At 49.7% G+C, this 26,563-nt stretch overlaps 12 protein-coding genes across 12 annotated transcripts; 7 read left to right on the top strand and 5 right to left on the bottom strand.

The window, feature by feature from the left end:
- Window positions 1–776: 776 nt before the first annotated feature.
- N7525_008146 (uncharacterized protein) lies at window positions 777–1,157 on the top strand (the record flags this gene model as incomplete). Its single annotated transcript, XM_061214309.1, has 1 exon — window positions 777–1,157. The coding sequence occupies one exon, from the start codon at window positions 777–779 to the stop codon at window positions 1,155–1,157; it is 381 nt and encodes a 126-aa protein (XP_061068740.1).
- A 1,074-nt stretch (window positions 1,158–2,231) lies between these two features.
- Window positions 2,232–2,725, bottom strand: N7525_008145 (uncharacterized protein; the record flags this gene model as incomplete). Its single annotated transcript, XM_061214308.1, has 3 exons — window positions 2,232–2,361; window positions 2,425–2,592; window positions 2,628–2,725. Coding segments are annotated over 3 exons (396 nt in total), but the record flags the coding sequence as incomplete, so codon positions are not given.
- A 1,166-nt stretch (window positions 2,726–3,891) lies between these two features.
- Window positions 3,892–4,551, top strand: N7525_008144 (uncharacterized protein; the record flags this gene model as incomplete). Its single annotated transcript, XM_002568575.1, has 3 exons — window positions 3,892–4,201; window positions 4,280–4,362; window positions 4,435–4,551. The coding sequence occupies 3 exons, from the start codon at window positions 3,892–3,894 to the stop codon at window positions 4,549–4,551; spliced, it is 510 nt and encodes a 169-aa protein (XP_002568621.1).
- Window positions 4,552–5,152: 601 nt separating this feature from the next.
- Window positions 5,153–6,797, bottom strand: N7525_008143 (RNA polymerase II-binding domain-containing protein; the record flags this gene model as incomplete). Its single annotated transcript, XM_002568574.1, has 2 exons — window positions 5,153–6,580; window positions 6,648–6,797. 2 exons carry the CDS (start codon window positions 6,795–6,797, stop codon window positions 5,153–5,155), a joined length of 1,578 nt encoding a protein of 525 aa, XP_002568620.1.
- A 745-nt stretch (window positions 6,798–7,542) lies between these two features.
- N7525_008142 (uncharacterized protein) lies at window positions 7,543–7,794 on the top strand (the record flags this gene model as incomplete). Its single annotated transcript, XM_002568573.1, has 2 exons — window positions 7,543–7,736; window positions 7,767–7,794. The coding sequence occupies 2 exons, from the start codon at window positions 7,543–7,545 to the stop codon at window positions 7,792–7,794; spliced, it is 222 nt and encodes a 73-aa protein (XP_002568619.1).
- A 488-nt stretch (window positions 7,795–8,282) lies between these two features.
- On the bottom strand, window positions 8,283–8,899 carry N7525_008141 (uncharacterized protein; the record flags this gene model as incomplete). The annotated part of the gene is made up of 4 exons (XM_002568572.1): window positions 8,283–8,635; window positions 8,716–8,741; window positions 8,823–8,836; window positions 8,891–8,899. The coding sequence occupies 4 exons, from the start codon at window positions 8,897–8,899 to the stop codon at window positions 8,283–8,285; spliced, it is 402 nt and encodes a 133-aa protein (XP_002568618.1).
- A 462-nt stretch (window positions 8,900–9,361) lies between these two features.
- On the top strand, window positions 9,362–11,940 carry N7525_008140 (TFIIH/NER complex ATPase/helicase subunit SSL2; the record flags this gene model as incomplete). Its single annotated transcript, XM_002568571.2, has 3 exons — window positions 9,362–9,389; window positions 9,441–9,554; window positions 9,614–11,940. 3 exons carry the CDS (start codon window positions 9,362–9,364, stop codon window positions 11,938–11,940), a joined length of 2,469 nt encoding a protein of 822 aa, XP_002568617.1.
- A 426-nt stretch (window positions 11,941–12,366) lies between these two features.
- N7525_008139 (questin oxidase family protein) lies at window positions 12,367–14,200 on the top strand (the record flags this gene model as incomplete). Its single annotated transcript, XM_002568570.2, has 5 exons — window positions 12,367–12,808; window positions 12,861–13,163; window positions 13,219–13,578; window positions 13,656–14,060; window positions 14,112–14,200. Coding segments are annotated over 5 exons (1,599 nt in total), but the record flags the coding sequence as incomplete, so codon positions are not given.
- Window positions 14,201–15,147: 947 nt separating this feature from the next.
- Window positions 15,148–16,590, top strand: N7525_008138 (uncharacterized protein; the record flags this gene model as incomplete). The annotated part of the gene is made up of 1 exon (XM_002568569.2): window positions 15,148–16,590. One exon carries the CDS (start codon window positions 15,148–15,150, stop codon window positions 16,588–16,590), a length of 1,443 nt encoding a protein of 480 aa, XP_002568615.2.
- Window positions 16,591–16,965: 375 nt separating this feature from the next.
- N7525_008137 (glutamine-dependent NAD(+) synthetase) lies at window positions 16,966–19,748 on the bottom strand (the record flags this gene model as incomplete). The annotated part of the gene is made up of 12 exons (XM_002568568.1): window positions 16,966–17,075; window positions 17,129–17,546; window positions 17,603–17,645; window positions 17,702–17,705; window positions 17,767–18,101; window positions 18,185–18,762; window positions 18,814–18,905; window positions 18,955–18,980; window positions 19,032–19,221; window positions 19,281–19,339; window positions 19,392–19,661; window positions 19,720–19,748. 12 exons carry the CDS (start codon window positions 19,746–19,748, stop codon window positions 16,966–16,968), a joined length of 2,154 nt encoding a protein of 717 aa, XP_002568614.1.
- A 389-nt stretch (window positions 19,749–20,137) lies between these two features.
- N7525_008136 (NAD(+) diphosphatase) lies at window positions 20,138–21,499 on the top strand (the record flags this gene model as incomplete). The annotated part of the gene is made up of 3 exons (XM_002568567.1): window positions 20,138–20,234; window positions 20,288–20,734; window positions 20,796–21,499. 3 exons carry the CDS (start codon window positions 20,138–20,140, stop codon window positions 21,497–21,499), a joined length of 1,248 nt encoding a protein of 415 aa, XP_002568613.1.
- A 676-nt stretch (window positions 21,500–22,175) lies between these two features.
- Window positions 22,176–26,276, bottom strand: N7525_008135 (uncharacterized protein; the record flags this gene model as incomplete). Its single annotated transcript, XM_002568566.1, has 2 exons — window positions 22,176–25,817; window positions 25,851–26,276. 2 exons carry the CDS (start codon window positions 26,274–26,276, stop codon window positions 22,176–22,178), a joined length of 4,068 nt encoding a protein of 1,355 aa, XP_002568612.1.
- Window positions 26,277–26,563: the final 287 nt, after the last annotated feature.

Genomic DNA, 26,563 nt, shown 5'->3' with positions numbered 1-26,563 from the left:
GGACGTACCTAATAGGTCGACGTGGTCGCTTACCCACTACCTTCCAAGGTTGGAAAATACTGAGGGCTGGGGTTTATGATGCTTATGATGTCGCCCAGGATAAAATACCCCCCTCTCCCCCTTTCGGCCAATTACCTGGGTATGTCACAGTACTCCGCTCGGTGTAATCGGCAGAGATCTCTTGTTTACCATGGAAAGAAATTAGATACCTTGTTGACCTATCAGAGACTGCAAAGCTGGGCGCGTTTGCCTTCTTCGACCATCCACCGGTACGATCCCCATACCTCTGATCCATGCGTGTCTTATACATAAACCTTGTCCCGCAATTTCGATTCTTCGCAGGTGCCCTAACTCTCGTATCTGCCGATAGCACTTTCCCCTACCCATTTTATATTCTTGGCCCGTACATATATGCTGTTGGGACCCCCATTTATCACACATTATCTTACCTGCGACCCTCAGTACCACTACCCACTACTATCCAATACAACCGAAACTGGTTAGACCTTGAAAATATTCCATCACAGGTGAGCAATCTTGAATTGATCTTAAATTGGCCGTGGGATACCGGTATCACCTGGATTCCCCACGGCACCCGCAACCCAACCTCCACTTCACGGTGATCGTCCTGTACCTCAGCCTCATCCCTATGCCGTCATATATATTATACCCAGACTACCACCCTTAATGATGCTATCCCCCCAGCTCTCCTGTCGCTACTCCATACCTAGTCCTGAAACTTACGCTGGCCGTTTCAACCCTAGACATTTTTCACCATGACTCATTCCGCTCAAATGGAACAAGCAACCGAAGACATCCACTCCATGTTCCCAGACTCCGGTGGTATGGAAAACATGGCTGGTGAGACTCTGGTTGAATCTTACCGGTCGCTAGACCCCGCTCGCGCCTTGCTGGAAGACTATAACCGCTCCATGCTGCAGTACACTCAGCGCCAAATGTCTTCCTTCGTCGACACGGATGACACTCGTCGCAGTAGCCAGAGCAGCGGGCAGAGCGGTCGCAGCAGCGCCTCTAGGGGCAGCAGTATGTCCCAACAGGCCAATCCATCTTTCACATCCGTCAGCAGTGCCGCGCACCCTGTCGAGACTAAGCTCAGTGGCCGTGACATGGCTGCGGCGAAGTCGGCTGGATATTAGAGATATGCTTGTATAAAGGTATGCATGTGCTCTCATATTGATAGCTTCAGTGTACAAGAAAGCTAACAAAAGTCTTTACAGTGGTCCTATTCTACCAACACCGTGATCTAGCATCATAACAACACCTATCATTGGCGAGCTGTTATCAACAGCCCCGTATACTTTCCGTCAATGCCCACGCAGACGCTGAATTTCCTGCGGAGTTATATGAGATTCACGGGGACAGTGTGCTTGCTTTCAAGCGATTTATTGAATGTTCTTCAGTTTGATTTCTACACGGCCTCATCGGGGTCGATCCCTTTTCTACCCACTTTTTCCTTTGCATAGCGTCTTCAGGATATCGATTGATCCTCAGCATCCAAGATGTTTTGACTCCCTACCGTGTCATTTCCTTCACATTATTGTCTGTGTCTGCTTTGGAGTTGCTCATTGAATTTGAGGGCAATCTACAAACGATATTTTACGTCCATTTCAAACCTTTCTCGAACACTGTCCACTCTCCGGGGCTCTGGTGTCTGGATAGGTGATCAAATCATCCCTTTTGGTTGGTATTCATTCTGGAAAGGGATATCGGCCTGTACATTATCTGTATTTGTACTTCTTGCCAGCGAATTTGTTCTTTGTTTTTATTTTGTGATGAATCAACTCTCTCTTCCAGTGAGGACACTGGACTGTCCCCTGGGAGAAATATACCCTGTTATGAATACCTACAACATATCAATGCTGGCCATTGATGAACTGTACAACTATCTGCAAGCAAACCGGAGCAGACTTGAATGCTGTCTTTTCGATTTGTATTTATTCGCTTTCTTTTCTTTTTGGGCTGGACAGAGACTGTAGACCTGTGGATTGCCTGTTCTGGTTAGGTCTACCTTTCTGATTTTAGCATTCACGTAGTCACAAACCTCACTCATGATGCTCCTGACATAAAAGACCCGACGCTCCGGGAATAGAAATACCGTAGTACCAGGACAAGCGATACCTACGGATAGAGTCACTAGAGAAGAAACGACGTCTGATATGAAGGGTTGGCAAAGCCAGGCGAAGGAAAAATATCTCTCGAGGGAGATCTTATTAGAACACTAGCCACCAATCCAGCTGGGTAGCTTCCCCAGTTCTGAGACCCTTCTCGACGACCTTTATATCTCGGAGCAGTTCCTCCACAGATTCGTATTCCTTCAGGCAGTACTTCGAAGTAATGGCACTGCATGCATGCGAATCTTGTGGGAACTGCTGCTTTGCAAACTTCTCTCGGACCTTCTCATACTACCCCTCTTCCCCATCGACAATTTCAGGAAAGACAGCATGACCCATCATAATCAAGTAGATAGTACAACCCAGCGTGAAGAGACCTATCTTGATATCTGTATCAAAAAGACCCGCTCGAGGGCAATAGGACCTGGTAGGCTCGCCGTTTAAACCAAGCAGTACTGTTCTATCCCCGATAAATGTTTCCCCTGGAAATCCGACAGCTTGATATGAGGCTCGTCATCAAGGAGAAGATTCGTAGGCTGGATATCGCAGTGAAGAACGAGATTGATGCAGAACGAAACTGCTGATTCCTTTCTCTAAGATAGCGAGGTCCTCGAGCATCGACTGCACAGAGCTAGAAAGCCCGGCTTAGCTATTTCAGAATTCTTTTGGAGAGACCAAAAAAGGGGTATGCACAAAGCGTTTCTCTCACTCCGCATGGATGTTGCAGATTAGAGAAGCGAACAATATGAGGTTTGTTAGATACTAGTATATACCTAGGTAGGGTTATGGATTCGGCAAGCGCAACTTGATGATCACATTCAAGCTCATTAATAATTATTTCATGTTGGAACTAGAACACATTCCTACATATGTAGTCACATCAACTAAGGGTAAGGCCTTTTGTTCCGAACATCTTTGACATATGTGTACGATTTCCTATTTTATTGACGGTGATAGATCAAGCTCTCTCGTGGATTCCCTCTTTTCCCTCTCAACTCGCTGTACTTCACTTCAAAGAAAGCTCCTGTCTAAACAGAAGGGTCACGTCGCGTCGTGCTGAAGAGCTGCGTGCCTAACGTACCCCTTGCATACCTCCCGAAGGAGAATCCGATACCCTCGCAAGGACCTTGCCCTCGCAATGAGTTATGTCATTGAACATGAAATGGGCAAGAACACTGTGAAATTATTGCAGTGACTAAATTGCATCTTTTTATGTTCCAATCGACTCGGCTTTACATTGCAGTCAAAATATAGACATGTTCCATTCGCAGAGATGAACAACACCAAAACCAGAACCCACATACCAGAGAACGAGTACGGTTCAACTAGTAGCAAATCAAGGCCATACCGTGCCTATCTAAACAGAGGGATGAGACCCCTGGAATCCGGGATTCGACCATGAGCCAACCAAAACCGTCCAAGGGAGGAAGGCACAAGAAAATCAAGTGGGCTTGCTGAGGGCTGGCAGACCTCCGGGAAACCGAGCATTGCATGCATTGAAGGTCAACATCGTGTTCCTGTTTCTTCCCCTCTAACACACCCATCGACAACCTCGCGACAACCAACCCGGCCCAGCTCCAGCCATTCGTTTCGGTCTTTTTGTAGAGACCAGCATACACTCTTTTAACCTGCTGCCCTAACATTGTCGTTCGTTTCGGATATTCAACTCTCATAGCCATCGCGGCGTGGCAACTCGGCCTACAATATCTACATCGACTCTATACTTTTTATACCTATACAACAGCACAGAATCACCAAAATGCATCTAACAACTCTCCTCGCGGGCCTCGTATCCCTCCTATCTGTCACGACCGCCATCCCAATGGCAAGCGATAAATCGACTCCTACATCCGTGTCCAAATCTTTCATTTCGCCCTCGAGCTCGGCCTCGGTTTCAGCCTCGGCTACCCCCTCGCCCAATCCCTACGAGGCCTACACATGTCCCAAGGGCAAGTACAAGTCCTGCTGCAAGACTGTGGAGCAGACAAGCAACGACCTTATCAAGCCGCTCGGCGAGTTGGTGCCAATCGTGAGCGGGCTGCAGATTAGCTCGGCTCTATCATTCGAATGTATGTTGCATCTTGTCCTTTCTTTAATATAATCTTGCAAGTTCGATATTTGTGTACTAACCAAATTTACCTTGCTAGGCAAGCACATGGCCGAAAGAGATGCCCCAGATAGCTGCAACGGAAAAGGATTTTCTCCCATGTGCTGCAGTAACAAGATTGAGGTTTGTATTCCGTCCCTTGCTTTTCTTCTACGTTTCCGAGGGAGAATGTAGCTGACTGTTCTTCTCTTGTAGGATAGCGGATTCAACGCGTGCAAGCCTTTCGCGGAGGAAAAGAAGAATTACTATGCGAGCCAGATGAAGAATAAACCAGAGTCGAATGTTGATGTGATCATGGATGTTCTCACTTGATGTTGAACACCTGGCGGAATGGATCTGTGACATGGGATGGGTGCGGATGTACTGTGGGGGTTGTGAACTGGCAATTCGGGGGGAGACAGCGTATTCTGGTTATTTTGCCCTTCTACTTGATATTTTATGGACTTGCCTGTGGTAGTTTGGCTTATGCAGGTTACGGTGTGTAATTGCATGGCACTTCTATAGGTGTTTTTCCCCTGCTTTTTCTTCTTTTATCCTCGCAGGTCGCAGGCTCCGACATATATACTTGTAGATTTTTCACTCTGTTAGTCCATCAATAAGAGGCCTATTTCAGCTGATAGGGTTGTACTCCGTACCAGCTGTTGATATTCCTGGAGCATTCTCCATCTGACATGCACATGGCTTGGGAGTTTTGAAACTACTTTGGAGCAAAGCGCCAATATAACGGTAACTTACTTGAAATGCAAATTAATGTACTCTTTCATATCGTGTTTTAAATGAACATGAATAACCCGCCGCAGCGGGGCCGTAATCATACAAACCGTGGCCTTGGAAGGCCTCGGATGACTCAATTCGAGTCGATTGCATTTCAAGCATAACTCTTACATTGTTTCATGTGCACATGTGCACATGTTCATTGCCAGCCGCGCCCGCCCTGGGGAGCAGGTCCCCATGGCCCACCCTGCTGACCAGAATAAGGAGGAGGGAAGTGATATTGACCCGGGGGCATACCGTACCCCTGTTGCTGTCCCTGGTTCTGTCCCTGCTGCATGGGAGGAGGAGGATGGTATGGAGGAGGGAAGGCTGATGCTGAAGACCCCGGTCCAGGTGGGGGGAATGGCATTGCCGGCATGTATGGAGGAGGCGGAGGCCAAGAACCGTAGTTGGGTGCAGGTACTTGTGGATAGCCGGTGCCGGGACCCATGGGAGGATGAGCGTACTGTCCACTGGGGGGATGAGCAGTGGAGAAGGAGTTGATGGGTGTGGAGGGATGTTGAGATTGGTGGGGGGGAGGGAAGTGGGAAGTGGACGGTTCTTGAGGTGTATATGAGCTTTCGCGACTTCGTGGGCGCGGAGAGCGGCCTCTTGATCGTGCGTCATGGCGACGGAAACCACGTCTGTATGACCGTGATCCACTTGGAGATCGTGACTCGGACTGGCTAGTGGAGCTGTCGCTGTAGCGCCGGCGTTTGTTATTAGTTCGTGATCCACTACGGCTGCGACTGCGGCTGCGCGAGTCCTCGCTGTCTGTATCTCCGGGTTGACAGAATTCAAGGGACCATCCGTGGTAGTGCTCGCCATCGAGGATGTCGCCTGTGTTCTCACCCCGGATGACTGTCTGGCCCAGCGGGTCGAAGTCTGCATCTTTATCATCCCCAGCGATCTCCGGGTCGAAAAGCTTGTTCACATCGTTGAGAAAGTCTTTAAGGGATGCTATCAACTTCTCGTCGGCGGGACCTGCTAGTAACTGTATCGGTTTCGTGGCATCAGGTCGGATGGGAATAGTCGAGTTGGGAATAATGTGAGGGTAAATGTTGCCCGCACGAACTTCATACCAAGGCGTCGAAGGATCCCCGTGTGTAGATGGCATGACAAAGGGCACATTCTTGCCGGACTTCTTTGCTGGGTTTAACCCGTTCGCCGCATCGTCCGAAGGCAGGGGAATCCCCATAGTCACAACTTCCCGAAGTTTGTTGACTAGCTCGGGATGAAAGTAACCGTGCTCAGACCAGAGATCCAGTAGATCGTCCAGCCGTCGATGGTACCGTGGGTTCTTTTGGCGATCACAGTTGGCTGCGTAGCCGACCAAGTTCACGAGATGCAGCTGCAGGGACCCGCTCACTGTGGAGAAGGTTGCCGGGCTATCTAGGTGATACTTGCAATGATGTAACAGATCATTGAGCAAATAGAGTATGTGGAGGCCATGGCGCTTCGTTGAAGGTTTGGAACCGGTGGGCTTGGATGGTGGGAAGGATGCAGCGAGAGCTTCGAGGTAATTGACCAGACCCCCTACCCTATTAGAGGAAAACGCGACAAAACGAAGCAACCAGGCTTTACAGGTCTGTGTGGGGAAAGAGTGTTTAGTAAACTGAGATGTGAGAGTTAACGGAGGTGACAACGGGTCAGACCTGAATGTTGGCTGGGGAGCAATGCGACAGCGCGTGCTCGAGGCAAATGTGAAACGCGCTTATCTCATCGCGAGGAACAGAAGTAGGATCGGGACGCAATAGGCAAGCTGCAAACGCAGCCTTGAGAATAACAACACCGTGAGTTGTCATCTTTGCCGATCTCACGATCTTTTGAAAGAGAGAGAGAGAGAATCCCATTACCCACATTGTCATGTCCCCGATCCCGTATCGAAGCTCTTATCGGCACGTGACTTTTATACTAACTACAACACAGGTAACTATGTAGTTATACATGTGTACTCCGTACTTCTTATAGTTCAATTGTTGTTAAGGCTCCCCTGAAGTATATTCAAATGAGTGTTGGGTTCACGGTTTCTCACATTGTCAAGTATAACGTTTATTACTTTACCAGTCTATCATTCAATATCATCGAGAAGTGAAGAGTTCGGGACTCAGTTCCCGGTCTCTCCCCGGTCTATATATTCCCGCAGTTAGCGAAGTCTAAAGCCAAAAGATCCCCCACACACTTTGCGACTTGAGACCCCGCGATGGCGTCAGGGCTTGCCCACAATCCGAAATGAAACATAGATTGATTCTATTCGATAGTAAAAGTGCCGATCAGCCATGCCTAAACCATCTGATCACGGATGAGGATTCCCATTGAGGATCAGGCCATATATCTGCCCCGCAATGTCCGGATCACTTGCGGTTGCATGGCCTGACTGCTAATCTGCTAAGTTAATCTGTTTTATATAAAGTCTTGTCTGTCTTTACTTCTATTTCTCTTCTACCTGCTCTAGCTCTATCCTGATTTACAGGCCTACTCTCAAATCAAAATCAAATCAATCAAAAACCAAGATCAAGACCATACCCCTCAACAGAGGATTATACCACTATGGCTTCCATCCTCGCCTCTCATGTCGTTCGTCCCTCCATCCGCCACTTCTCAGCCCACCGTCCTCGTCCCGACTCTCGCGCTGCGCGCGCCGTCGCCATGGGTTGCATTGTATCCGGTGTGGTACTGCCATTTGTCCCACCTGCTCTGGAAAGCTCCCGACAACGGAGCTCAGGCATAGCTACTAGCGCCAAGTAAGTTTGAATATCTACGAGACTTTGCAGTCAATGCGAGCTGGCGTGGGGAAACTAACGATATACAGGAACCCCCCACTTTGCTTCCATGCGCGCTAGACGTCACACTCCTGACGACTAGCCGCCTTGACTGGGATTGTCGGTGCAGGCGCCGGCACAGGACCCAGCGTGCGATGTGATGCATTATGCCTATGGAGTTTGGAATTCGGCGTTCTGGTTCTCCTTTTGACGAGCACTATGGGATGGTGCTATTACCATACTTTATTACTATTGAACGTGGAGATGGTTACGCCCCTCTCCACCATCACTATGAATGACAGCGGTCGTTAGATAGCTGATTTAAACACGGATTGGTCCATTGCTGTACTGATTCGGAGCTCGAGTAATGTTCCATAGAGCAATGAACCAAATGTAGTACAAAGTAGATCGAGTCCGAGTGACTCTTCACTTCAATATTGTCACTTTCTTTCACAATCCTCTATTTTTCAGTTTGTACGGAGTATTCCAAGTATTCCATATCAAATAGTATACAATGCAGTCAGCCGATCAGCTAAACCGGTTCCCGCTCGGAGGCCGGTACGGCTGTGACGTTTCATATTTCCCCTTCTCCAACACACGGTCGGCATCGGTCAAGGGTTCATGTCGAGTTGGGGCCGGATCATGAGAAGCTTCGGCACTTGGCGAGGCGGCATCGTCGGAGGCGTTCTGGAATCGTGCCATGCTCGCTCGTTTCGAGCTAGTGTCGTTACCTGGGGTTGGTGCCGACGCCAATTGCGCTTTGCGCTTGTGCTCATCCTCCATTTGCTTCAGTTGGGCCTTGCGCTTGACTTCGGCTTCGAATCGGGCTTGTCGGTCGGCGTTGATCGATTGTTTTGCGAAATAGTATGCTCCGCCGCCAGCTACAGGGGAGTCGGTTAGTCGCTTCTTCGCTCGGAGTTGTCACTGGTCCTGGACAGCAATCAATCTATAGGTCACATACCAAGGCAAAGGGTACCCCAGCCCATCCTGCTCAAGCAAGAGTCACATCAGTAATTATGTTCCAGTTTGTTTGTATTTCATCTTAGAGATAGAGATATCTTCGCTCACCAGGTAGATCGAATCTAGAACATAACACAATTAGCAACAATAAAGAGGCATTGGACAGAGGAAATTACCGTATTCATGGTGGAACAGTCTGGTAGTGATGTGTGTGAAGCAATAGGAAATGGACTCGGATGCTCTACGTCAGTCCCGAGTTCCGCTACGCACGGACCGATGACTGTAATTGGTGCCTCAGGCCAATGATTATCAATCGCATCGCCATCGCCTTTGGGACTTTGGAATTAAGGACGACCTTTGCCTTGATCCTCTTCTCTCTCACATATATGTTGTCGCTCTAGACGATACCCCACTCTCACCTGCATATTTTATTTCTTGTCCACAAAAATCTACTCGTTGTCCTGCAATAAACCGCATATCTCTTTTCGCCGCCTGTTCATCCGGCGCAGCATCTTGGTTCCATGCTGCCGTGAGATACTTTTAACGGGGGCGTTGCTCCGCCTCACCGGTGACTCACTCGCTGAGATACAAGCTATTTGATCAGAATTTCCAGCTGTTCTGTTTGCTTTGCTCGATAGACTCCAAACATGCCTCCCAAACGGAAAGCGGCCGACAGTAAGTTTCTGGTGCATATTTTCAAACGACATGGTGACTGATTATATGCAGCTGGTCGGTCTAGAGGTGCTTCGAAGCGGGCTACACCAGTCCCCGATATCGACATATCCAGCGATGATGACTACTCGGACCACGAAGAGTTGCCAGAGGAAACCAACTTGAAAGGTACAGTGTGGCGGTCTGCTCACCTAAAGTGAACTAGAGACTAAAATTGGAGCATAAAGCGGTCGTCAATAAGTTCTCCCTCGAGGCATTCAGCAAGAAGAACCAAGTGGAGAAGACGGACCCTAGATTTGGATACAAAGATCTTTCCTCGCTTCCGCTGAAGCGCGACCACTACAACCGACCGTTATGGATCGAGCCTCTGAAAGGCACAATCACCCTCGAGAGTTTCTCCCCGCTGGCGCCCCAGGCCCAGGATTTCCTGACGACTATTGCGGAACCGCTTTCTCGTCCGACCCATCTCCACGAATATCGCTTGACGGGACACAGTTTATATGCCGCGGTCTCGGTCGGTCTCAAACCGCAGGATATTGTTGAGTTCTTGGACCGTTTGTCGAAAACGCCGCTGCCTGAAAGCATTCGGACGTTCATTATCGAGTTCACAAAGTCCTACGGAAAAATCAAGATGGTGTTGAGGCATAATCGATACTACGTGGAAACGACAGATCCTGAAATGCTTCAGCGGTTGCTGAAAGATGAAGTGATTGGGCCCCAGAGGATGGATAGCACCGAAGGAATTATCGAACGGGCTGCTCCGAAAATGGGTGGTCTTGTCATCCCTGGAACGAAAGATGCAGCTGGTGTACGTGAGACTACTCAACAGGAGGCTGCCGCTGCCGTAGCTAGAAATGAGGCGGAAGAAGGAGGGGCTGTGAACTATGGCATCGACGACATTGGCGAGGATGAAACCGAAGAAGCAATCACGTACAGTTTCGAAATCCCCGCTGCTGGTGTCGAAGTGGTCAAGGCCCGGTGTCAATCGATCGGATGCCCTGCCCTGGAAGAATACGACTTCCAAGGAGACACAGTCAATCCGAATCTGGATATGGATCTGAAACCCGCAGCGCGGATTCGGTCCTACCAGGAGAAGAGCTTAAGTAAAATGTTCGGTAACGGACGAGCCAAGAGTGGTATCATTGTGCTTCCTTGCGGTGCTGGTAAAACCCTTGTGGGTATCACTGCTGCAGCGACCATCAAGAAAGGCACGATCGTCCTCTGCACCAGTTCCATGTCCGTGGTTCAGTGGAGAAACGAGTTCTTGCGATGGACAACCATTGACCCGGGCGATATCGCTATTTTCACGTCGGACCACAAAGAAAAATTCAAGCGGTCGACTGGTATTATTGTGTCCACATACTCAATGGTGTCACAGACCCGTGCCCGGTCTTATGATGCCCAGAAGATGATGGACTGGCTCCAATCGAGAGAATGGGGTATGATGATTCTTGACGAGGTGCACGTCGTGCCGGCATCGATGTTCCGAAAGGTCACATCTGCAATCGCCGCACAGAGCAAGCTTGGTCTCACTGCAACATTGCTGCGTGAGGACGACAAGATCAAAGATTTGAACTTCTTGATCGGACCGAAGCTCTACGAAGCAAACTGGATGGAACTGGCTGCACAGGGCCACATCGCCAAGGTCCAATGTGCCGAGGTGTGGTGCCCGATGACGACCGAGTTCTATTCTGAGTATCTACGGGAAAGCTCCAGGAAACAAGCTCTGCTATACATCATGAACCCTCGCAAGTTCCAAGCGTGTCAGTTCCTGATCGATTTCCACGAGAAGCGCGGCGATAAGATCATCGTTTTCTCTGACAATGTCTACGCTCTCGAGCGATATGCGCTCAAGCTGAACAAAGCTTATATCTACGGTGGCACTCCTCAAAATGAGCGCATGCGTATTCTGGAAAACTTCCAACACAACGAGCAGGTCAACACTATCTTCCTGTCCAAGATTGGCGATACCTCGCTGGATCTGCCTGAGGCTACTTGTCTGATCCAGATCTCGTCTCACTACGGTTCGCGTCGTCAGGAGGCCCAGCGTCTGGGACGAATTTTGCGAGCCAAGCGCAGAAATGACGAGGGCTTCAATGCTTTCTTTTACTCGCTCGTGTCGAAGGACACTAATGAGATGGTCTACTCAGCCAAACGTCAGGCATTCCTGATCGATCAGGGTTATGCTTTCAAGGTCATCACCCATCTCCAAGGCATAGACAACTATGAAGGACTTTCATACGCGACGCCAGCGGAACGCCGCGAGCTTCTGCAAGAGGTCATGTTGCAGAATGAGTCATCTGCCGACGTCGAACAGGTCAATGATGATCTGTTCTCGATGCGCTCCGGCAAGCGAGTGACAGCCAAGAAAGCCGGACCTAAACGCAGTGCTGCCACTCTTAGTGGTCTGGCTGGTGGTGATGATATGGCCTATATCGAATACAACAAGAGCAGGAACAAGCAGCTCAAGGATAAGGCTGGGCACCATCCGCTGTTCAAGAAGATGGAACGAGACCGACAGCGCCGCAAGAAGGAGAGGGAGATGGAAGGCTAAAAGCTGAAATGCGTTGCTGTTTTTGCTTTCCTTTTTTGGGCGCGTAGTCTTTTGACCTTTCTCTTGCGTGCACCCCAGAATGACAGATACCCCGAATAACCACCATGTGTTATAAAACAAACAGTTAAAAATAAAAAGACCCCATTTGTACTATAGAGCAACCTAGACCTCAAACTTTCGTAAGCATCAAATAACCCGCCTTGGAAGTCAGTAAATGAGTCAGCGAGACCGGTCTGGAAATCATCTCCCAGCTGATTCCCATGACGTTGATCGTGGCAACGGAAAGCCGAAAGGCCGAATTCTCCGCTTTTCGTATTTGGAGGTCCATCATTAGTTGTACTTGAGTAATTGTATGACTCTGATAGGTTCCATTGGTGAATTGGTTTTCCTGGAGAACTGTCTAGCTATCCCTGACAGTTGTACAGCTCCAGTCATCATAAACCGGATGGCGTGGGCTATATAAGGGACATGCTTCCCCGCGTTCTTCAGTGTCACAAACATCCTTTGTTCAAACCAAGACCTACAGCTACAGACAAGTATCCGCTTCTCTTACTGAATAGTACTCGCTACTGTCCCAGTCTACGTCCACCGTTTCAGACATCCGTCTCTTCTGCTTCGACACATCCACACGCTCTACCCCTTCCGCAACTAGCCACCCAGTACAGCTCGTATAGCCCTAGCACCGGGAATACGTCCCACATTACTCCACCCGGAATGGCCACCGCTACTAAAATCGACTTGTCGCCCGTGACAGACTCGGGCATCTACAGCTCGAATGTGAGGGAGGACACCGCGCGGACAGCGAGCGAGATCTTGCAGGATGACATGGCCGCCCACCATGTCTTCTTCAATGACCAACATTTCCATAGTATGGCTTTCACGCTAAATCCCACAAAGAACTATGTCTAATGCGGAGACAGATCACATACCGCATCAGCTCCTTAGTATCTATGCTCTTGGCGCAGCGCCAGAGGATATCAAGGCTTGCTATGAGCGGAATAAAAGTTACCAGAGACCCGTCCTTCCAACCAGTCAAGATGTCATCCAATCTATGCATGATGTCGCTAAATTCCAGGAGCACCTTGGGAAGGAAGAAAATTACCCCAATTTCCTCGCTTTCTTCCAGCATGAGATCGAGGCAAAGGGCGTCGGTGGGGTCCTGGGGGAGTATTTATTCGCCGGGGACGAGCGAGCTGAGAATATGATGTGTCGGTTGTTTGCTGGTAAGTATCTCTCGCTTATATTGCTGTTCTATGTTCCTCGGGCTAATCAATTCAGGTCTCGTTCATCCACTCATCCACCTCGGTTTCGGGATTGAATTCAACCAGCCTGCCATTGTAGCACAAGGTCTTGCTCAGACAGCAGTGCACGACGACTGGCTGGGTCGTACTTTCTTCCTACCTGCGGAGAAGATGGCTGGCGGCGTCGGAAAGCCGGGACAGAAGTCGCTGCTTCAGCTCATAAATGAGATGCGGGCTGACAAGGCTCTCGTTCAGAGCGTCCAGTGGTCTGACTCCAACAAGATCAAGGATGGAGTGCTCCATCGAGCACCGGAACAGATGCTGAAGTATGCTTCTCAATTTACTGTGTCTGAGGATCAGACGGAGGAGCGGTTGGCGGATATGATCAATACAGTCGGTAAGTCTAGCCTTGGAAGTACCTGATTGTGCTATTTGAGTGGCATGAGCGAGGAGCTATTGCTGAATTTTTCTCAGCCTATTATACCGGTGCCGCCCAGCGTCCGACCAGGGAGATGAAGCTTGATTTCTTCTTGATCCATTGCGTCAATTCGTCTATCTTCTTTTCTAAGATTATCAATCTCCCGTCCTTGAACCAGCGATCCAAGCTGCGCATGCTGGAGTGGAAGGGACGCGTCGACCTCCTGATGTATACTTCACGTGGAACGCCGGACCTTCTGCTGGATGAGGTGGCCAATTATCCTACGAAAGAGGACTGGTCACAGATATTCGCGCGAAGCATCGCCCATCCCGGTGATGATGGACATCTCGCCAAGCTAGCACGGGCTTTGGCGCATGGTCAGAAAGTCTGCCAGGCATATGAGAGCAAAAACCCTGAGATGCCGATCAAAGGAGATATGTGGCTCAGGATTGGGAACATAGGTAAGCAGCAGGGCTTGATGTTGCATATTCAACTCACTAACTGCTCGATAGCTGTTGACTCCACTGTCCACGAGGAAGATAAGCCAATGTGGATTCGTTCTACTGGATTCGATGAAGCTTGGGAACAGGCGCATATCTGAGAGGGACAAGACGCGGCCTTCGTGAGGGTATTTCATTCTTCTTTCAATGTCTCAGAATGTTATCATCTAATAACAGATCGGTATAAAAACAAAATCATCTGCAACTACCTGACTATCTATGGATCTATGTGAAATTTAGGCAACAAGCCCCTATTAATACAAATAGTCATTACTCCATGAAAAAGAATGACCCAGCCCTCTACCTAGAATCTGTCGACACCATCCTCCAATATCAATGCTTCAACACTTCTCCGCGTCTCCACACACACCTTCGCGCGTCGATACGTCTCTCGACGCACAAAAGGGGTGTGGCAACTGCAGACCCTGCCAGAGCAAGGCATTTAAAACTCTCATATCTGAAAGACCATCTCCACACAAAATGAAGAAGCAAAAGGCTAGGCTGGGAAGCCACCAGTCACCAGGTGAAACATGAGTACACCATTACGCATCCAAAGCCAAGAATGGTTCTGCATTATATTTCCCTAGCATGGTCGATTAGTCCAATGCAGTTGTATTGCCCTCACTTCTTGCATATGGAATCTCGCAACTCCTACACTCTGGCCAATATAAAAATATACGAACATCTACTATGAGAGGTTGAACTATGGTTCTCGGCTTTAGCTGTGGGGCGCTAAGCTTGGAATGACGCCAGCGGCTCAACACAAATGTTTTTGTATAGAGTATACACGTCGTGATGTTGGTATAAAAGTTTCAGAGTGACCTAAATTAGGAAGAAGAATACGAAGTATTGTATATAGTAAAGTCATATAGAGGAATAGGGAGGAAAACAAGACATTGAAAAAAACAAGGCAAAGACAAAAAATACATTGGGGATCACGTGGTATCGAGTGGGGCTCCCCAACATGTATTCCACTCTGTATCTCTTCACTTTTCTTTTCATCAGCATACCAAGGTAGTGTCTATTGTTATTCTCAGATCTTACCACCATGGGCAACGAAGACATCAACGGCAAGGACGTTCCCACCCGGAAGGACTGGGCTGACGATGAGAGCAACCCGTTCGTCGCCTTCCGGCGCTACGCCGATGAGCAGGTCTCCACCATGCTTCAATCTATCACGGGCCTCCCTTCGATGGTGACACAGCCTGACAACGGCCACTGGGATATATTCGCAGATTATAACGGCTACCAGAGCCGGATGGCGCGTCAAAGAACCAGTGAAAATAACACGGATAGCAACTATCCAACAGACCGAGACAGTGGAAGTGGTTATCCAGGCAACAGAGCTGGGGATGATCAACGCGACTATGGAAACCACTCACGACCACGCTGGCCTGAGAATGATGATTCGTGGAGAAAATGGTATAATGGACCATCCGACTTCTTTGGCCTGGATTCCTTCTTCGACCGGTTCTTCGAGGACCGCTTCTTCCCTTTTGCATCGCACCTCCTACACTCCGGCCAGAACCTTCTTTTCCGGGATATGTTTGAGGACACTGACTCTCCAACCTGGCCGATCGGGTATATCCTGTTCAGCCCATACTCGCCCCTCAATCTAGAACGTCAAGCACAATACCAAGCGCACCGTGAAAAGGGCGTGTTCTCATCTATCATGTCATCTTTGCATCTCAACTCCGACCGTGACCCTTCTGAACCGCAGTGGCGAGAAGCCTTCGAGGATTTACTTCGACTCGAGAACGATATGCCGATGCTCGATCACAATGCCCCCGTCACGAAGTCCGAGTCCGGAAAGGATTGGCTACAAGGGCTTGTTAAGCGAGGAAGCTTGGGAGATAAGTGGAAGTATGTGTCTGGTAGAGATGGCCACCCTTGGTCAGGAATTACGTTCTCTGGCCGTGTAGGTCCAGAGCAGGTCCAGTCTCGGTCTCTACCCGAGAAAGAGAATAAACCTGCAGATGCGGAGGCTGACAGCGAGCTCGACCTGTACGAGCGCTTCTTGCATGATATAGAGAACCGCGAGCGTGAGTTCTTCCGTGGTGTCTCCGAAAGCCCTCTTCTGCGCCTCCTTCTCGAGGACCGACGGCGGCAACAGGAAGAACTTGACGAATACAGATGCGGCCTTCCAAAAGTGAAGGATGAGCACAGCAGCGACGATAATGAGAATTGGATCGATCTTGTGTCTGGCGGAAACAAAAAATCTGTTCCTGAAACACCCAAGGATGTGCCGACCGAGATTGACACCAAGCCAACTGAAGCTGTCTCGGAACCAGGCCAGCGTGTTATCTCCACTATGACTCGAACAGAACGCGTGCGGCTTGCCGATGGCTCGGTTCAGAGCAAGATCGTTAATACGAAGCGTTTTGCAGATGGCCGAGAAGAAAGTGACGAGTCTGTTGAAGTGTCTCATCCCCAGGATGGTTCCAAGCCTGAGCCTAATTCATCGAAGAACGGTTGGTTCTGGAAAGACTAGGACCCGTTTGGACAATATCTACGATGAGCGACAGTTTCCCCTCGCTATGGCCGTTAAAATTTCCTTCTTTTATATCTGACATTCAGCGTTTTCTCAATTTATGATTTGCATGTCCCTGAGCTTTCCGAATGGCGTCCCCTTTATCTCTTTGCAATTTCCCTGTGTTCGAGGCACCGGGCTCTGTGTACATTCAAATTGCCTTTCTCCCCTCATGCCGCATGGAAAAGTCAATCCCAGCTAGTTTGGTATCTCATAGGAAATAATTCAAGCGTCAACATATTACCCAATCTTAATTGCCATAGACTTCAATATCAAGCAAGACCAAAGTACATACACAAAACATCTCGAAAATCTCAAAACCCACACAATCTACGTCTAATCAGCCTTGACACTCTTCTTCCCTCCCTTTCCAGTAGTCCACCCCTTAGATTCCCAGTACTTAACGTTATCTTCCATCTTCTTGTACGCCCAAGTAAACGGCGGGTCTACATAACCAAAGTTAGCACCAGCCCACAAACTCAATAATGAGAAAACATACAAAGGAACTGCCTCAGATCATGACGATTATCCTCGGGGGAGTACTGCTCAGCATGGTAGCTAGGCGTAAGAACAGTCATCTTATGTCTGTTGATGGAGTAGTAGTAGAAGAAATGGCGGGTCTTCTCGTAGATCTCGCGCGGGCTGTACTCATTGCCCCACATGTGGAGCAGCTTCTCGTACATAGAGTATGGGCCTAGCTTGGAGACCTTCCTCAAGTACCCGAAAACACCCAGCTGCGCGTACGTAACGCCCATGTCGGCTTCGTCGGATTGCACGTAGTCGTGCGTGATGGGTTCCAGCTCCGCTGTGGGTGTTGCGTGGATGAATTCTTCGAGGATCGGGAGGTCGAAGCTGTGTCCTGACCAGGAAATGAACTTCTTAAGGTCGACTTTGCTCACTGAGCCGATGGGGTTGAGCTGGTTGTTTTGGTTAGTAATGGATGTGGTGCTTCTTGCGGGAATTGAATGCTTACGTCGGCGGAGCTGGCATCGTACTTGGTGAGATAGCCTCGCAAACTAAATATGGGCTGAGTCAGTCACAGGAAGCAGATTAGTGGATCTATATGGCGTACCATTCTGTGACAACGGTTAGTGAAAATGCTCGACAAGGTCCGATGCTCGTGTTTGAGAGACTTACCATCGACATTAGATGATGCGAGAACGAGCAAGCCGCCACCACCAGGGCGTTGACGCACAGTCGGCAATAACGAGGCAAACAGATATGAGAGGACCATTCTGAGTCGAGCCTGCACATTCTGAAGCGCGGCATTCTCCGCGGAAGACCCACCGTGCACTTTGAAACGAGGCTGGAAGTTAGTGAGAACGGTAAAGAGGTTCATGATAGAAGTGACCACAGTATCGAAGTTGAAGTCAATGTGGTAAGATCCAATATCCGCGGCAAGTCGAGCCGCTCTGTCTCGTGTCTCCTGGCCTGAGTTCTGTGTGCCCATGTAACTAGTATGGAAGATGGATCTAGATAATTTGGTCAACGTTGTCCCCGACTATGACGACAAAGAAATTTAGCCCGACAGAAGCTCAACACTTCGAATACTTACTTGCAGATTTCCTGGGTGGTGGTAGGAAGCCACTCTGAGTCTGCTGGCTTCGCACACAACCGGCGGACATCCTTGATGACTTGCTCGTTTCCTTCGCGCACTGCCTTGAGCACTTCGCGACACATGGAGTGCACAATGGTTGCTGTGGCACAGCTGTCAATACCACCGCTCAGAGGAAGGAAGAAACCGGCAGCTCCACATCTCCGAAGGTAATCCCATAGCCAGCAGGCAGGCCCCAGAGCAATCTCCTCCTCGGGAGCATGGTACCGCGGCTTAATGGGCATAGAAGTCGCGAGGCTAGGCTCGGCATCTTCATCCCGACGAGAAAGTCTGATATCAAGATCAAGGCGGACATAGGGCGATTGCTTGCTCGCTTGCAGTCCACGGCTTGCGTTGCACCGGTAGGTGCGGACTTCTTCGATGTCGACCGTTGCAGTGACGACTTCCACATCGTTCAGAGAGAACTGTGAGCCTTGGGCTACGATTTCACCGTTGATGACAATCATAGCACATCCGTCATAGTACAGACGATCACCGTCGCAGCCTTGCTGATTGGCATAAAGGTAGATTCCACCGCTCTATAAGGTGTAAGAAAAATGCTAGCCTATGGTAGCGTTGTTTCCACTCACCAGTTTGGTAGCCTGGGTGATCAAATTGACCCGAGTGTCAAGCTTCTTCAGCTCGTGGTGACTACCCGAAGAGTTGGAGATGATCTCGACACCTAATTTGAATTAGACAATGAGCGCAGTCATCTGGGCATGGAAACTCACCAGCTAGGCCATATGGAACATGAGGGCTAAAATCGATTGTTAGAATCCACAATCATATAGCGAGTTCCAACACCTACCCATTAGGAGTAAACAGCTCCTCACACGTCTCAAGACCCAGGCATGTGTCTCTCGTGCTAATGACGGCATCACCAAAGGGAACCTTGTACTGGCCAGTAATCTTTCCAACGATTGATTCCAGGTAGTAGTCTTCCACCTCCTGTGGACGCTGCCATGGCGTAAAGTGCCGGTGCTCTCGATAGTTGCCATCTAGAATACAAACGGATATTAGGAAATATTTCCGAGGCATGGAGGGCAATTGAACAAACCATTGGCAAGCCACATCTTCGGCCTAATCAGGATGATCTTCCGGTTGTAGAAAATGACGCTTGAGAGGATATATCAGCTAATGCAATACTGGGCGGATCGGAAACACTCACCGACAGTTGTAGCGCACATTGCGATGGCGAACCGGCAATCCCACGTCAACCACAATATCCTGGCAATCGGGATGGTCGATGATGCGGGCGAGCATTTCCCATGAATGCAAGAAGGTGTCACCCTCAAGGAAACCATCCAGGACTCCATATCCGGTAATCTCGAGCTCAGGCCCAACGCGTAAAGTGGCACCAGCAGCCTTAGCTTGCCTAATGCTTTCAATGATGCGCTCCGCGTTGCCCTCAAAGTCGAGAGCCCACTGGTTCAAAGAGCTGTACAGAGTTAGCGCGGGGGTCTCTAGTATCCAGATGGTAAATATGTCAGCCTTACCATGTTGCTAGAGTGACCAAGTGCCCCATTATGCCTAATATGACTGAGACGTCTGCAAGTTGTGCTTCGCACAGAGGCTCGTCGGCGATAAGAGTCAGAAGAATGCGGTCACGTGTGTGGGGAGCTCAGATTCCCCCGCTTCAAAGGTAATGGCATGACTGTAAATTACCGTAATATGTTCTTTTCCTTGGCGTTTTCGGCACAACTCCGACCAAGAAGATGTGTAATCCGTCTGTATATGGATTGGAACCTTGGAACGTTCCGAGGTCGCTGATTAATGCTATTCCTCCCCGGGGCCGCCCTCCGGGCCCGAATTCCACGTTGTTGATATTTTGGATATAGCCTCATTATATAGATTCTTCTTGTTGATATATTTACCATATTAGGCCTTTGTTGTTGGCAATCTGGCTCTTACAGGATGAGCACAACCCCTCAGATCCCCACCCCGGCTCATATGCTCGCGGATTCCATGTTGTCCCGACACTTTGGCAAAGAGACGGTCAATTACTTCTCCAGTAAGGATGTCTTGAACTCTCAATGAGGCGCAGTAAAGCTAAAGTATCTCTAGGCTCTCCAATCAATCGCTTATCTTTCTTGCGCTCCGACCACCCGTTCCTGTCTACGGCACTGAAACACCCTTCGGCCCGGTTTGTACTGTTGAACAACCTAGCGCCATTGACTCCATCTCCAGCGCAGCTACACTATGCCAAGTATGACGAGGTGCAAAAGCTCGTGCCCCACGATATCTTCGATACATCCGAGGAAGAGATGATCAAGAACTATGATTCGCGCAAGACACACCCGACCCTGATATTCCTCGGACTGGATGAGAATCGCAAGGAAGGAGGGCTAGCGTGGAAGATATACTCTGGCACGCCGTATTTCGCAGTCGACGTAACCCCCAAGGGCTCTGAAGAGCAGCAGACTGCGGCAAAGGATGTGATCGGTGCCATGGAGGCGAAGGGACTGTCTTTCTTCCAAACACGAGTTGTCATGTCCTTCTCCGCAGATGAAGGTATGAAAATGCGATCATAATATATACATCACATAGGAGGGAACTAATCAGTTCGGGATAGCTGCTATCTATGCACAGGCACGTGCGCTGATGGACTGGAACACTCGCAACACCTTCTGTGGCACATGCGGCCACCGTACTTTGACCGTGAATGCAGGCACTAAGCGTGCCTGCCCGCCCACGGATGTTGCACGATCAACCGAGGGCAAGGCAGAAGAGCGGCCGGAGTGCAATACTCGAACTACGCTCTCGAACCTTTCCTTCCCCCGTACCGATCCGACTATCATCGTGGCGGTGGTCTCTGCGGATGGCAAGCGGATCCTGCTAGGCCGCTCTAAGCGCTTCCCGCCAGGGTGGTATTCCACCTTGGCTGGGTTCATTGAGCCAGCTGAATCGATTGAGGATGCTGTGCGGAGAGAGGTGTGGGAGGAGTCGGGCGTCACTTTGTCCCGCGTTGTTATCCACTCTTCGCAGCCTTGGCCGTACCCGGCCAATCTGATGATTGGTGCTATTGCCCAGGTCAGTGACCCCGCTCACGAGACGATCTCTTTGCAACATGACCCCGAGTTGGAGGATGCACGGTGGTTTGAGGTGGAGGAGGTGGAGGAGGCGCTGCGCATTGGTACCAGTGACTTGAGTTCTGAGGCTGGTCCGGAATACAAGGGCGGCTTGCGATTGCCCCCTCCTACGGCCATTGCCAATCAGTTGATCCAGGCTGCTGTAAGTGCAGACTATTTTGCGGCAGAGAAGCATTCCAAGATATAAAATCATGCTTCTGATGATACCTGTGCCAAGTCACTACATATCATTGATAGATTTAGACATATACTATTTCTCAAAGCCTGTAGTAATGGATCTATATACAACAGCTATCTCCTTAAAGAACAATTAGATATGAGTAATTGGTAGGGCCTTATTGCAGAAGATACCCTAGTTCCAAGTAGAATATTGTTTCGATGATTCCCCCGCACCTTAAAATCACCATCACGTTATATCTGGGAAAAGACCGTTTAGCATGAGCCGCAATAAGAGATATGTTTCATCGGAATCTCCACCAGTATGATGGACGAACTGGGCTCAATTGTAATTGTCTCCTTACCAATCTAATGAATTTGCCTGGTGTGACCGACCTACCGATGCTGATGTGCTTTGGAATAGGTTTTTTTTTATATACCTGCGCTGCTGCTGTTGCCACCACGTCTGCCATCAGGAACCAGTTTCCTTTCCTTTTCTTTCTTTTTTGAAAAGCAGGGTGATGTTATACCAAAGTGAGGGTAAAATTGGTGCTGAGTGGGTAGTTCCATAGGAGATAGGGAGCGGATGTAGAATATTGCAATTCCACTGATGATTTGTTCATTTGATTTTTTCGTTTTACACTGTAGGTACATGTGAATTGTGGCAGAGATGCCACGTCCAGTATCAAGATATCAAGATAGCCATTTCAAATATTGGCATACAACGTGCCATCCCGTAACTCGTGAACACTGCTGCTTCGACTGTTCGGGGAGCCGACCTCGGTATAACGAGTGCCATCCCGCAGCTCATGGATAGTGACTCTTCGATTGCTTTTGCGCTTGCGCTGAGAGCCACGCCTGGAATCCGGGCTGCCTGACTCGCTTGGCACTTGACTGCTTGGTGTCATATCGCGTTCCTGGCTGTCTCTCTCGATAGCGGCCTGGAGCATATGGTCGGCGACCCTATCCGAGCCTACTTCATCGTACCATCGACGTAAGCCAGACGCGTAGGCACGCTCCTGGGAGCCATATTCGACGGGGGGTCCGCTCGTCTCGGCATCGGGCCCCGAACCGTCGAATACTGCCCACGCGCTGGAGTCGACACTGACAAGCATCACGTTATGATCGAGGCTCCGGACTTTGAAGTCGCGTAAGAGAATGGCGTTACCTTCCGCCAATGACGGCATCGAGACCTTGTAGCGCCGGAAAATCTGAGCACGAAGAGTTGTGCCAGCCATTGAGGGATCGGTAAGTTGAATAGTCATGAACCAGTCTTTCGAACCGGATTTGGCTCGGGTTATCGGTGAAGCCTCGTGCACGATTGAGAGGGTATCGACCAGCGCATTGTAATGATCGATGAGTGTAGCAAGCGGGGCGAAGTAAGAAAGCTTGCTACGCAGTCCGGATGCATTACGGTCGGGGACTGAGGGCTGTGAGGCGGGAGCTGGTGGTGCTTTTGGAGATTCAGTGCTGATCACAACCTCCACAGAGCGGCCCGGTTCAGGCGTTGTTGGGCGTTCCACGGCTTCAGCGAGTTCCGAAGGAGCCATGGCATCATCAGTTCCGTCAACGTGGGTCACTTGTTGGATACTTTTTATGGGTTCTGCCCCGATACCTTCGTCTTCGTCTGATTCCGGGGAGCCAACAGGCTGCACAGTTTTATCCAAACCAGTAGAAGCTTCATTTTCTTCGACCGTGAATAAAGCTTCAGGATTCAAACCTTGAACTAGTTCACGCGCGGATGCATTTTCTTGGGCGGGGCTGGGGTTTAAGAGTTGTTGCTCCAATGGAGGCCTAATCGAGGGCGAAACTCGACCGCCAACGGGCTCGGGTCCTTCGACAGCCGGCTCATGGCCTAACGGGAAATCGGCCATAATATTTCCAGCAGATGAAGGAATATGCAGATCAGATTGTCCGTCTCCGGTGAGATACTGTTTAGCTTGACTTTCGACTTGCGAGGATGGGCCTTGATGATGAGATACAGGCATATCAAGCAAGTTTGGATCAGCACTGGCTGATTGCTCTTCGTCAGAGTTCCGGCCAATTGGCACTTCAATCTGTGTGTCGAGTTCGGCCGCAGCATGATATTCGTCATTGTCAGCTTCTTCGATGAGCTCCACGTCTTCCACATCTTCATCATCTTCATCTTCGTCCTCCTCAGGAATTGGTGATGCCACTTCAGGTGGATGGTCCGTTTCATCGTAGTCTCGGGACGACTGGTCGTCATCCATGTCACTCTCGTGAACTTGATCATCCTGTTGATCGTCTTCGCACTCATCGCCATCTTCGCTTTCTTCGCTCTCCTGGCGCTCATCGATATCGGAACCTTCTTCCACAGCTTCGTGATGGCCATCCTCGCGATTGACTGACCACGGTTCTGGATATTCTTGTACACCCGTCGCAAAATCGGCTGTAGCTGGAGGGACAGCTGGACGTCCAGATTCAAAGCGGTCTGAGTGATCGTCTCGTTCTGCTGACCGAGAAACTGAGGTTACCGGACCGTTGGAGGCAGCCTCATCATCACTGTCACTGTCCAGCACGATTACGTCGTGACTTCCCGTCTGCGAAGGGAGGTTCTGTTCCTGCTCAAACTTTTCATCACGGGATTCAATGACACTGAAGTCATCTTGGTCCGACCGTGATTCCAAACGAGGATCAGAATGGAAATCCTCCTCGTCCTCTTCATATTCACATTGGGAATCGTAGTTTTCCACTGACTCCGCATAGTACACTTCTTCATCCTTTCCTTCACTGTATTCATGACTGGATGAACGCTCGACATCATCTTCGATTTCCTTTTCCTCTTCCATGTCTTCCTTCCTTTCGTTTTCCTCCTCTCGAGCGGCTATCATTTTTTCGAGGGCATCGATCGCATCCTGATCAAATGTGGAGGCAGGTTGTGGATAGTTGACTGAGTGAGTATCTGGCCCAGCATGTTCCTCGCCATGAGGTCCAGCCGGATATTGAGAAGATTCCGCGTTATCACTAGCAGTTACGATGCCAAGCTCAGCTTGAACAATATCTGGTCTATCGATCCCTTCGGAGGAGTCGAGTGATCCATCTTCCAAAGCCTCCCTCGAGCGCGAAGATGATGCTGAGTCATCGCGCCATAGGTAACTGGCATCAATGAGACGTTCGTCATCTGTTTTAGTTGATGTTTGATCGTCGACGACGGCGTTTTCGTTACCAGTAGCCGCTTGGACCGCAGCCGATTCAAGGTCCGATTCATCTTCCGAGCCCGTAAGTGATGCCGGATGATCGTGGGATAGGTTAAGATCATCTAAAGCATGCTTTTGCTCTGCTTCATTTGACATTCGAGCTTCATCGCCGGCAGTATTCATGACCACGTCAACTTCAGCGACATCTGATTCCTCGATAACTTTGGAGGAGTCAATTGTCTCCACTTCCTGTTCCTCTGACGAGCCGCCTGAGCCTGGATCTGATGCCAAAACATCACCGAAGACAAAACCCGCATCCAAGACATGTTCCTGCTGGATGGCTTCAACATCCGGATCGACTAGTCCCTCTGTCTCTGTGTGAACGGAATCGACGGCCTCTATATCATGTGTCTCGATGGAAGATGCTGCGGGCATCGTTATGGTGTCCTTTTCTGCAAGAACAGATCGAACCTCTTGGGGCTGCGGAGGAGCGGTTGATGGCAGGAAGTAGCCAGCCGAGCCAGGGGGATTAGAGACAATGGGCGAAGGGATCGGGAGCCCTGGAGAAGGGACAGGTCGAATCTGCGGTGTGTCCGTTGGCAGATGACAAGGTGTTCCATGAGTATCACGTTGTTCAGACATGACATTTGCCTCGCCGGCATTTCTTTCAAGGATACTCCCAGTCAATCCAAGGGAAGGCTTCACAAACACCGCAAGTGGCTCTTGTGGTGCATCCTCTGTGTGTTTTGGAGCTTCGGCAGCACCTGTCATTGGTTCGTCTGAAGGCTCACTCGTCGACTCTGCCTCGTCAAGCTCTTGGTCAATAGATTGATCCAAAGCCTGTTCCCAATCCACAGGGGCTTCTTGCTCATGGGGGCTTTCTGGTTCGTTGATAACACGCCAATCTCCCCTGTGTAAGCTGTACCTCGGCTTTTTTCTTCCTTTCCCTGGCACAAATCCATCTTCTTCCGCAAAAGGATCAAAAGCGGAACGGATTGTTCCTCCGGATGAGACTCGAGTACTCTTGAGGAATGCCGGTGATCCCCAGGCGTGTGCATTATAGGGCAGGTCGAGTTCGGAATTGATTGATTTCCCACTAGGAGTTGTAGGCAGTGCGGGTTCGGTTTCATGCGGCGCTGTCGCTTGCGGCTCAACCGATATCATCAACGGGGGTTGGGCAGATCGGTAGATCTAGATGAGCAGCAGTCAGTCCCTGTAAGATACATATCGAATTTGGGTGCAACATGCCTCGAGAGACGCGCCATTCTCAAAGTGCGCATCCCACGCGACAGACCTTCCCGGGGTTTGCTGGGCGCCCTCGTTGTTGACAAACTTGGTGTGTTTCAAGGCCAGACAAACGGTATCCCCGATTCCCATATGCGATTCTGCGACCTTTTCTGCGACGCGTCCATGGAAGGTGACCTTGATTTGGCCTTTGGCACCCCTCAGGCGGAAATCGGGCTCCACTAACAGAAGGCTCACAGACTTAGTCGAAGAGGAGTATGGCCACACAAGTGCTATAGCTGCAAGAAAAGACTTCGCAGCCAATTGTTCAAGGTCGGGTGACAGCTGAGCTATCGGAACCCTGGTCAAATGCGCCAGCGCATTTGGCGCGGGAGACTGCTCGGGGGACTGCTCGATCGCATTCATTGCGCCGGTTTTCCCACGCCCGACTGGATGTTTTGTCAAGCTGTCCACATATCAAACAGAAATAATAGTTGAGACAAAATAAAGACGTAAGAGATGCGAGTAAAGAAAACCGAGTGGTTGAAAGGAAATGCGGAGGAATATTTCGTGCAACAAAGAGGTGATAAGCCGCAGCTCCATCGGGGTAATCTTACGGTAATAACAGGAAAAGAAGGGCGTAATAGACGTATTGCGAAAACCAAAATTACTTCAATGGATTGTCCATGTCCAACGAAACTTGCTGATTGGTC

This window comes from Penicillium rubens (assembly GCF_028828025.1).
Source record: "Penicillium rubens strain IBT 27055 chromosome Unknown utg000003l_segment0_segment0, whole genome shotgun sequence".
Classification (NCBI taxonomy): Eukaryota; Fungi; Ascomycota; class Eurotiomycetes; order Eurotiales; family Aspergillaceae; genus Penicillium; species Penicillium rubens.
The sequence above is the reverse complement of the archived record's forward strand: the minus strand, read 5'-3'. Positions and strand labels throughout refer to the sequence as shown.